This window comes from Aotus nancymaae, unplaced genomic scaffold, assembly GCF_030222135.1.
Source record: "Aotus nancymaae isolate 86718 unplaced genomic scaffold, 86718_ANA_hifiasm-v0.15.2.pri h1tg000046l, whole genome shotgun sequence".
In the NCBI taxonomy this organism is placed as follows: Eukaryota; Metazoa; Chordata; class Mammalia; order Primates; family Aotidae; genus Aotus; species Aotus nancymaae.
The window spans coordinates 21847369-21857851 of record NW_026988460.1 but is presented as its reverse complement, the minus strand read 5'-3'; the positions used below and the strand labels follow the sequence as shown (position 1 = coordinate 21857851).

The 10483-nt window shown below is 51.0% G+C and overlaps 2 protein-coding genes across 3 annotated transcripts in view; one reads left to right on the top strand and one right to left on the bottom strand.

Annotated features, from left to right (window-relative positions):
* The window catches only part of TATDN2 (TatD DNase domain containing 2), a 66345-nt gene that overhangs the window by 40901 nt on the left and 14961 nt on the right, over positions 1-10483 (top strand). The window lies entirely within an intron of this gene.
* Positions 2856-9914, bottom strand: GHRL (ghrelin and obestatin prepropeptide). The gene is made up of 7 exons (XM_064361991.1): positions 9828-9914; positions 9190-9358; positions 8317-9053; positions 7656-7792; positions 7338-7454; positions 3914-4022; positions 2856-3089 (listed from the first exon to the last, which is right to left on the bottom strand). Exons 4-7 carry the CDS (start codon positions 7761-7763, stop codon positions 3070-3072), a joined length of 354 nt encoding a protein of 117 aa, XP_064218061.1. The 5' UTR covers positions 7764-7792; positions 8317-9053; positions 9190-9358; positions 9828-9914; the 3' UTR covers positions 2856-3069.

Here is a 10483-nt window from a genome sequence, read left to right as displayed (position 1 = left end):
GCTTTTTCACAAGGAGAATTTTTTTTCTCTAGCAAATAACTTGCTCACCCTAGGGGTGCATACACCCCACTTCAGAGACTCTTAAGTTTGTGGTATTATTAAATGATGCATGAAGGAGTGGGTTTAAGAAAGCCGACACAGGAATGTGTTTGAAATAATACATTTTCTCACGGGTGTCCCCTAACCATTTTCTTTGAAAATTATATTTTTGCCCATTGTTGACTTGAAATTGTCCTCACCCCACTACCAGTTCACCCAATGTATTCTGAAGGAAAATGAATGAAAATGGAAACCTCTCTCATCCTAGGCCATAGAGCAAGGGAGGCTGCACTGGCTGAGAGGCTGTGAAGCAGGATGAAAAAGCTGCACTTGAGCCCTGTGGCGCTGACCTTGAGTCGGTCACGTGCTTGCTGTGTGACTTTGGGAAAGTTACTTAATTTCTCTGAGCTTTAGTTTTCTCCCTCATAATTAGGCTTGCTGTGAAAATGAAGTGAAATTATGTTAATCTGCATGAGCATTTAACATGGTGCCCGGTACACAGCATCGGTGTGGCAGTAAGTGCTGGCTGCTGTCGTAATTGAATGCTTAGCTACATGCTGGGCCCTGTACTAGGCATGGCTCATGTGAGATGTCATGTTCAGTCTTGGCAGTAACCCAGCAAGGTAGGCATTGTACATGTGAGCAGCCTGAGAAATTCTGCATCATACAGCTGGTATCCAAATTCAGGTCTGAGACCAAAGTCCAGATCTTTGCACTATGCCTTGTTGCCTGGCACAGGTGAGAGTGCCTAGTCCACAGTGGGTGTGCATATCTGTTTCTCTTTGAATGACCCAGGCAAATGGGTAATAATGCTTGTGAGTCCTTTGAGAGAGAAGTAAGTTCTTGTCTTTGGTGGGGGAAGCATCAGGTGATCAGCATTTGTCCAGCGCCCAGTACCCGTCTTCCTCCAAGCCCAAGCAGTGGTGGGTGCTTTCTCAAAAAGAAACCAGCTCCTGACCACTTTGGCCATATCGGGCCTCTGCTACTCTTCTCTAGCTATTGATAAGAGGGCTGTAGGTAGTTAGTGATAATCGAGGTTGTATCCCAACTAAGTGACAGAGCTGGACAAGTGTGTTGATCTCTGTACCTACTTGTGCCAGGTACCTGGGGAGGTAGGGGCATGGCTTTCTGGGGGTGGGGGGTGAGTGGGGGGCCTGCAGTCTGCTCTGACACCTGAGAAAGGGCTTCTAAGCCATTTCCTATCAGTCATTTACTAAGTAGCCTGGGGATCTTGTAAAAATGCAGATCCTGATAGATTAGGGCTGGGGTGCAGTCCAAGATTCTGCATTTCTAAGAAGTTCCCAGATGAAGGTGGTGTTCACAGACCACAGCTCCTCTGTGAGGGAGAGCAGTTGGGTTTTTCTGTGACTGCGGCACATGATCAGTGGTTAGTGCCTGAGTGCAGGGTGGCCAGAATTTTACTTGAGGAGATGCTTGGCTCCTAGCACCCTCTGTGGTAGGCGTTTTCCAGAGTGCAGACGTTACCCCAGCTGTCTCTGCAGAAAGGTTCCTGCATGTTCCCCACAAGCGCTCAGATGGCTGACTTGGCAAGTGGGCAGTGCTGCTCTTTGGGGCCACCTCGTTCTTTGCCTTTCCCTCCCCTTAGCGATGTGTCCCATCCATCGCCCGCACTCAAGTCAGTCCACACTTTTAGGCTAAGCTGGGCATGACTGGCCTTCCCCTGGGAAGACTGGTGTGGTAACTGGAATTAAGTTGTGGAACGTAAGAGTCAAGGCTCATCTCTGCTGTAGGTTGGAGTTGAGGGACTGTTTGGGGATCCCACCTGGTATCAGTGAAGGGACCATGGCAACAGCCAGCCTTGCCGACAGGAGGCGTCTGCTTTGCCAGGCCTTCTCAGTAGTGGAGGAGGAGGAAGGAGAATGCAGCTATTTCAACGTTGTTTAGCAGTGCCCAAGAGCCGTGGTCGGGCACCTCACTTGTGTCTAATTTCAAATTCACTCTTTGGCATTCCTCTCTTCCTCTCTGACCTTGAATGGATTTTGGGCTCTGATAATGTCATCCTGAAGTTTCTTTGTTCACACAACCCTGGCTGGTTGTTAATAAGTTGTCAATGCAGCCTTGCACTCAGGAAGCCCTGATGTTTAAAGGAACCGTGTCTTTGTTCTTCCTCTCTTCCCTCTTTCCCTTGGTCCGCTCTTCTCTCTCCTCTCCCTCCTCCTCTTCTCTTCCCCTTTCCCTCCTCTTCTTCTCCATCCCTCCTCTTCCCCCTCCCTCCTTTTCTCCCCCTCCCTCCTCCTCCTCTCTCCCTCCTCCTCTTCCCTTTTCCCTCTTCTTCTTCCCCTTTTCCTCCTGCTCTCCTCTTTTCTCTCCTCCTCCTCTAAGAAACCCAGTCTTAGCTGGGTACTGTGGCTCACGCCTGTAATCCCAGCACTTTGGGAGGCCAAGGTGGGTGGATCAGGAGGTCAGGAGTTTGAGACCACCCTGGCCAATATGGTGAAACCCTGTCTTTACTAAAAATACAAAAAAAAAAAAAAAAAAATTAGCTAGGCGTGGTAGTGCGTGCCTTTAGTCTCAGCTGCTCAGGAGGCTGAGGCAGGAGAATTGCTTGAATCCAGGAGGTGGAGGTTGCAGTGAGCCAAGATCACACCATTGCACTTCAGCCTCGGAGACAGAGCAAGACTCTGTCACATAAACAAACAAACAAAAACAAAAACCGAGTATTAATTCCACACAATGCATGCATGCAGTAGCTTCTCTGCTTGAGTGAGTTCTTGTAACTGGGTTTTCTAAGCACGCACACTAGCCTTGCTGCTTGTCCTTTTATTCCTTTCCCACCAACCACTGACCAAGAATTTTTTAAATTTAAATTTTGATTTTTTTTTAAGTAAAATGTTAACTTTTCCTCTTTGAAATAAATTCCCATTTGGAACATCAGCATGCAGTTTGAACATTTATTCACCTCCTGAACTCATACAACAGTTGTGGGAGTTGCTGCCAAAGCGAGCGAAAAGCCAGATGAGCGCTTCTAAGTTTGGGAGGAAGAGAGAGGTGAGCGAGGCTTGTGGGTGATCACTTGTCAGCTGGGGCCTCTGGAAAGCAAGAGGTTGAGTTAGGATTCTGGGTGCACATCCTGCCAGTGCCATCACAGAAGGCTTTCCTTCCACGGTAGTGATGTTGGAGGTGGGATGTTGTGATGGGGGGGCATTGTGGGGAAGCACTGGCCTTGAAGTCGGGGGCAGCAGTCAAGTGTGGACTCTTGTGTCCTGGACAAGTCACCTCAGAGCTCTGAGTCTTAGTTTCCTTGTCCACACAGCGGGGTGAATGCTACTTCTGCTGTTCCCCAGGGGTGAGGGGTCACCGCCTTGGTAAAGATGGTGCTTTGCAGATGTGCAAGCGTTTCTGCCATCTCAATAGGTTGGGTTTTTTTTGTTTTGTTTTGTTTTTTTCCTTTTTAAAGATGAGGGGATTCAAAGCAAACCCTTTGTTTAACTCAGGAAGGAACTGCTTAACAGGCTGTAGAGCCTATGCTAAGTGCTATTTTGGCACTAATTCCTTTTGTTAGTGGAGTAAAGTTACACAATGAAAATGGTGTAACACCAAGTAATTGTAGACTCTCACAATAGGTAAAATAGCTCCACTTTACAGTTAAGGAAGCTGAGATTGAACTGAGGCCCCAAAGCTTGTTAATGTATTAGTTCTTAGAACATTCTTTGAACACAAAGACTATGATGAACTCCCTTCTGAGTCACTCACAAATACTAGCCCAGCCACTCTCCTGCAGATCTTTGAGAAAGATAAATTAGAAGTTTTTTTTGAGAGGCAGAGGTTAGGGAAGATTCTCGTCACCAACAGAGTGAACTCCTATATGGGGCTGCAAGGAAACTGAGCAAACCCCAGCCCAGGAAGGACTCACCTTTGGCCTCTTCCCAGAGGATGTCCTGAAGAAACTTCCCCAAGGCCTGGCTGTGCTGCTGGTACTGAATCCCTGACAGCTTGATTCCAACATCAAAGGGCGCGTTGAACTAGAAGGCAGGGCAAGAAGGACCCAGGAGTTGTCAGTGGTCATGGCCATCCGCATCCCACAGTGGGCTCTGGGCTCTCTGCTCTGTCCTCAGAAGTTGGGAGGGAGAATGCCCTTTGGGCCCCAGCAGGAATTGCTGAGTGACACCTCAGCCAGGTTCTCTGCCTTTCTCAGGGCCACAGCTCACCTTCCCACTCACCATCTGTCAGACACTTATCTTGCAGTCTCACCATGTCTCCCAGCCTTAGCCTCTAAGAGGGTTGCTGGTAAAAGTTATGGTGTCCCCTAGTATGAGTTTTTTACTTCCTTGCAGTTTTGAAGACAAAAGGTTGAGTCACCAGTGGCAGCATTTCAAGCCCTGGCAGGGGTGTCTCTGAGGGGCAGGGGGTCTGCCTGGCATCCACATCACTGGCCTGCTGGCTATCCCTTCCCTGCCCCCACTTCTTTCTCTATTCTCTCTTGGTTTTTTCTTCTCCCTTTTCTCCTTCCTTAGGTATTTTTTCCTCTTATATGCATAGCCCTTTCCTCGATGCCTGGAAAATCAAAAGAAAGCTGATATTTTCCTAGAAAGAGGCTCTGAGCCAAGTCCTTCTTTCTGTGCCTCCATTTCTTCCCCTCTACAGGGAGAGTGCCCCATCTCCGGTTTTCCAGGCATTCCTAAGATGATTTATTGGAGCTCAAAGCTTTGGGTAAGTGGGAAGGAGCTCTGCTGCAGATACATGGCAAACTTTCCTTGAGAGCAGAGATTGTCTGTTTGCCAGTGGCTACCTTGGTGCCTGGCCGTGTTGGATACTGACTTGTCTGAGTCAGTGAAGGATCTTAGTGCGGGGTCATTTGGTCCTCACAGTAGAAGCCCGAGGAGTTGGAGGCCAAGGACTAGAATGCAGCAGTTTTAAACCCACCCGGCCCTGAAAACTGCTTTAGTCCCATTGCCCTTCCTCTGCGTCAGGCTGGGTGTCCTCAGTGCCTCCCTGCGGGGCAGGAGCTACCACTGTGCCCATTTTACAGGTGAGGACACAGGCACAGAGAAGCTATTAAACAACCAATAGCTACGTGTTCCCTTTTCAGAATCTATTCCCTCCCCTTAACTCCACTGTGAAGGTGGACCCAGTGGGGAATGACATGACTGATTTTTATTTTTTATTTTTTGAGAGAAAGTCTTGCTTTGTTGCCCAGGCTGGAGTGCAGTGGCACGATCTTGGCTCACTACAACCTCTGCCTCCCAGGTTCAAGTGGTTCTCCTGCCTCAGGCTCCTGAGTAGCTGGGATTATAGGCATGTACCACCATGCCCCGCTGATTTTTGTATTTGTAGTAGAGACAGGATTTTACCATGTTGGCCAGGCTGGTCTTGAACTCCTGACCTCAAGCTATCCACCTGCTTCTGCCTCCCAAAGTGCTTGGATTACAGGTGTGAGCCACTGTGCTCGGCCCCTTAATTTTTATTTTTTTAAAAGGAAAGTTGGGGCCTTCCATCCCTTCCAGTAAATACTCATTTTTCTTCCACGTCTGAGGTGAATGCGGAGTGGCTGATCACCTGGCTGACATCTTAGGAAACGTGAGCACTGGTCTGGGAAACTGCTGGACTGGCCTAACACCTGGCACTGTGGTGCAGGCAAGTGAGAGGTGGCGTAGTGCTGGCTAGTGGGGTCCGGCTTCCTTCTTGGCCTCAGTGGCTCATCTGTTCAATGGGAGTGGGGCTTGGTCTCCAGAGTCTTCCATTCTGAAACTTGATTTGGGAGGAAAACATTTGCAGGGAGGTAGAGGGGCCTGAGAAGAGAGAGGTGGGTGGGACCATAGGATGTGAGGGGTTTTGGTAGTGGGGTGCTCCAGGGCTCTGTAGCCGCCCCTCTTCTGGCAGCTCAACACCTCCCAGGCATTTGACTTCTGGTTCTAGCCTAGGCAGTGGGGGTCACATGCTCCGAGGCTGGCTTTCACTGAAACTGCAGACTTCCTGCTGTACCAGCCCCACTTTACGTCATCAGCCACCAGGACCTCTTCCTCATCTGGGCTAATGTGCAGCTCCTCTGGCAGGGATGACCATGTGTGGAGCTGGCCTCTCTTAGCAGCAAAATGTCCTGGTTTTAGCGTAAGGATATGCAGCTCTTTAAAATGGGAATCTAGTGGGTCCCATGGTGTGGAGGAATGGTCTGAACACCGCTGGATGCTGGTGAGAACAAGAGTGAGCAGGAGCTGGGGGAGCTTCTGGATGGCTTTCTTCCTCAATTGGAGAAGAGTCTGGTGAACAGGCCGGCAGAGGCCAAGGTGGGCACGTTTCACTCCTCCTGAAGGAAGAGGCCTCCCTTGGGCCACTGTGCGCTGTCTCTGTTCACCAGACCAGTGAGGGGGAAGAGGGCTCGGGGACTGGAGTCAGCCCTCACCTTGTGTTGCGTCTCTACCGCGTGCTGCTGTGGTACCTTGGGCAAGTGAGTTCACCTCTAAACTGTCCTAGGCTCTAAAGTAGGAATAATGCCAGTCCTGCTTACCTCACAGGTTGTCATAGGGAGCAGATGGAGTGTAGCAAGGAGTGAGGCAGTTAGAGATAAAGTTGGTATACTCGGGCTCAGTTATAATAACTGCCATTATTAAGTGCTACCCTGGGGGAATCCTGCTTTAGCTGCAAAATGGTGTCGCCATCCAAACGCTTAGAAGAAACCATTCCCTGAACCATAGCCACAGGAAGGTTGCATAGACAACCCCATAAAATCCCTTTATTCCCTCCTCCTCTCTGCTGTTGGGTTGTCTCTGAACTTTCTCCTTGCCCCACGCACGATTTGTCAGAGCAAAACTCGGCCAGATCTGCCCCCTCCTTGCCTCCAGGTGAGGTGAGTGAGTGTCGGAGCCCAGGCTGGTGCCAGCTCTCCCATCCAGGGTGCTGTTTCGAGCATTCCAGCCCCCAGTTCAGGCCCTAGAAGCCCCTGAGTAAAACACGGTTTTGTGCAGAGAAACATCTTCAATCTGGGCCTGCCATTTATTTGTACATGTCTCTGTCTGTATGCACTCAATCTGCACCTGCCATTTATTTGTACATTTTCTGTCCCGTTTGAGTCACCTGGAGGCTCTGGCACCCTCTCTCCTCTGCCCGGGCTTCTTCCATCCCTATTCTGTTTTAGCAAAGTTACTTCTCCCAGGTCTTTTTCTCTTAATAGGCAAAGACCTCATAGAACCCAGGGCAGAGCTCAGCTCCTGTGGTGCCATTTTGTAGTCCTGGTGAGCTTGTAGTTGGACCTTGTTCACTGCCACCTCTCCCTGCCCTCCCTTTCCCCTGACCCCAGCCCCCTTACTGCCAAAGAAGCATAAAACTGCAGAGGTACCAACCTGGATTTCCAGTTCATCCTCTGCCCCTTCTGCCTGGCCTCCATCTTCTGAGTGGAGCCAGCTTTCCAGAGCTCGGGGCTGCAGCTTGGCTGGTGGCTTCTTGGACTCCTTTCTCTGCTGGAAGGGGGAAATGGTCTCTTTAGAACCCTAAGCCCTCATGTCCTTCCAGAAACAGCGTGGTCAGACCCAGAGTCCTCTGTGCTCTGGGAAAAGGCTGAAGCCCAGAGATTGTGCCCTGGGTCACAGAGCTGGTTGCTAAGTGGCAGGGCTGGAACAAGATAGCTAATCAGTGAGTGGGGCTTTGTGGGGAGGTCTCACCTGGATTCTCTGGTGTTCCGGGCTCAGGAAGCTGGAGCCTGCCATGGCCAAGTCCAGCCAGAGCACGCTCAGGAGCAGGAAGCTGCAGATGGTCTTTAGGGAGGGCATGGCCTCAGCTGGGTTGCAGACAGGTGGGCCTGGCGGAGAGAGGGTCTCCAGCTAGCTGCCTCCCCTTCTCATGTGCCTCTGAGCTTGCTCAGGTAGGAGCCCGGCAGATAGGGTGAGGGACTTTACCATCTGGGGTCCTGACTGCTGTGTAGAGAGGACCCCTCTCCAGCTCCCAAGGTAGAAGAGAATGGAAGGATGTGTGTTCTTTTCTCCAAGGCTGTTCAGAGCAGAACGCCTGGCAGCAGGACTTGATAGGGGCTGAAAGGCACTCCTCCCCAGTGCCTTTCATCCCAGGCTCTGAGGAGCTGTTTGCAAGTCTTTATGAGGAGTGAGGAAGCTGAACCAGCAAGGGCCCCAGGGGACGTGGGCGGGGGTTAGAGGTAGCTCCTAAGCCAAACTTTGTCTCTGAGCAGCCAGCCAGACTCAGATTGTCCAACATCCCCTGTGTTTAGAGGGAGCTCCTGAGGCCCAGAGAAGTTAAATGAACGGGCAGCAATCACAGATGATAAACCCATCCGCAAACTCACATGAAGAGAGTAGAGAGAGAACCTACCTGCGATTCCTGGTGGAGGTGGTGCCTGGTGGCTGTCGGGTCCTTATATAGGAAGGCTGGTGTTTGTTTTAAACCAGCAACCCCATCTCAGAGGTGGCCTAGCTTCTGTGGGGCTGATGTACATTCCTTGGGAACTAAAAATGTTCGTGTCCTCTGGGTAGAAGTCAACAGTGGAGGTCAGATGCCCTGCGGGATTGCTGGGTTGGTGAGAGGTGAAGCATGTGCTCCAGCTGTCCCTGGAACACAGGGTGGCGGGGTGCCCCAAGTGGGCATGGTCCTGGTGGAGGAGGGAGGGAGGAGAGGGGCTCTGGGGTCTGGGTGCAGCTTTATTGCTGTGTGACCTTAGCATACTCGCCCTTTCTCCCTGGGTAAAATGAGGCTGTCATCACTAGGAGAGCTCCAAAACCTCCCCAGTCAGGCTCCCTGTTGTTTCCTGTGCGCTGATGCTGCTCTGGCCTCTGTGAGCCCCGGGAGCCTGTGGGGAGCCAGGCTGGTGATCTTCCACCTTCCCGAGGAGGAGAGTCCCACCTCCCGGGTAAGCAGAATGCTCCTGATCGTCCTCTGGATCAAGCTGGTGTGGGGATAACCTCAGCCAGTGGCTATGCTTTAGTCATTTCTGCCAGGTGCTGTGAGATGACTGCTTGGCTTGGTGTTTTTTCACATGGCAGCTTGCCTTGCCTTCCCCCAGCAGTTTTGGTCTCTAGTTTAGCCCGTTCTGAGAGGGAAACACGTTGGACCTGGAGGTGGAAGATCTGTGCTTAGCATAGGCACAGCTCCTCCCTCATTGACTGGCCTTAGGCAGACCACAAATGATTCCCCTTACCCAGAGTCTTTGAGGGTGAACTGAGGCAATGGGAGAAAGTGGCTTCTAACCTGTAAAACAGCCTGCAGATGACAACGGTTTCATACCAGGCCCACAGGACTTGCCAGCATAGGTCAAAGCCACTGCCTAATTTCCCTTGGCGCCAGGAATTCCTTCCTTTCTGGAGTGCTTTATCCAGCTGGGTGCCCAGGCAGGAACCCCTAAGCGTCAGTGAGTTGTCTGCAGAGAAGTTTTAGCAGTTCAGGAGAGGAGCTAACCTGAGGCTGGGGCTTGTGGCAGTGATGTTAGCAAAGGCTCTGGAAAGAGGCCTGTGATGAACTTGGGGCAGTGCTTTAAAGGGAGGGCTTCTCGGCAAGCGGAGGGGAGGTGAAGGCGTGGGTAGAGTATGTCAGGGCAGCAAGGAGAAAGCTGGGTGGCTTGGAGGAGGGTGGTGATGAGGTCTTAACAAAAATGTTAGAAGGTGACTTGGGAGCTGCTAGCCCAAGAAGTTTGGGCTTTATTCGCAGGAGGGAAGCCACTGAAGATCCTTGAGCAGAAGAGAGACAGACCATAGAATGAAAGAGCTGGAAAGACTTTCAAGCCCTGGGAGGCCGAATCCTTTATTTCACTGGAATAAAAACTGAACGCCAAGAGGGTCACACTTTCCCCAAAGCCATACAGCTATTGGGGGCAGTGCTGGGGCTCCCACCTGAGTCTCTTGGTCCTAGTAAGTCCTCTTTCTGATATGCCATCTGGCTCCGTAATGAACATGGTGTTCCAGGAAAATCAATCTGCGCTGAACAAGATAGAATTGGGGCAGGATGTCCAGTGAGGATGTCCAGTGAGGCAGTAGAGCAGCTGATTGCCAAATGACCACCTAGTCTGCCCTAAAAGATCAACCTCAGGGTGGATGGGAGCTTTCTAGTCTCTTGGGACAGCAGAAACACAGGCCAGGTTGGACTGAATCCTTAAGTGGGACGTGATGGACAAAGTACCTCCGGTTGGTAGACATCTCCCCACTGGCCCACTGTGGTGGCTAAAATCCCATCTTTAGTCCCAGCAACATGTGAGCATGTCACCAGGAGGCCTTCACAGACCTGTCCGCCACCTCAGTGTAGACCTCTTTTGGCCCTGGAGCCCAGAGAGGCTGAAGGTGGAGAGGGTGGAGGGGTCTGTAGTCCTCAGAGAAGACTTGAGCAGCTTTTTCAGAGCCACCAACTACCCAATCAAAAAAAAAAAAAAAAAAAATCCCCAAACAGAAAAACCCTAACTATGGTGACCAGGCACCTCCTGAGACATGAAGCCTCTGCTTACCCGGACCCCAGAGGCCTCTCTAGGCAGAGCTGCCAGTGTTGATCTTAGATA

Coding starts and splice junctions, on each gene's coding strand:
- GHRL (XM_064361991.1), bottom strand. CDS start 7,763: ATGCCCTCCCTAAAGACCATCTGCAGCTTCCTGCTCCTGAGCGTGCTC. Junction 7,455..7,655: donor CGGAACACCAGAGAATCCAG/GTGAGACCTCCC, acceptor TCCCCCTTCCAG/CAGAGAAAGGAGTCCAAGAA. Junction 4,023..7,337: donor AGGATGAACTGGAAATCCAG/GTTGGTACCTCT, acceptor CCTGCCTTCTAG/TTCAACGCGCCCTTTGATGT.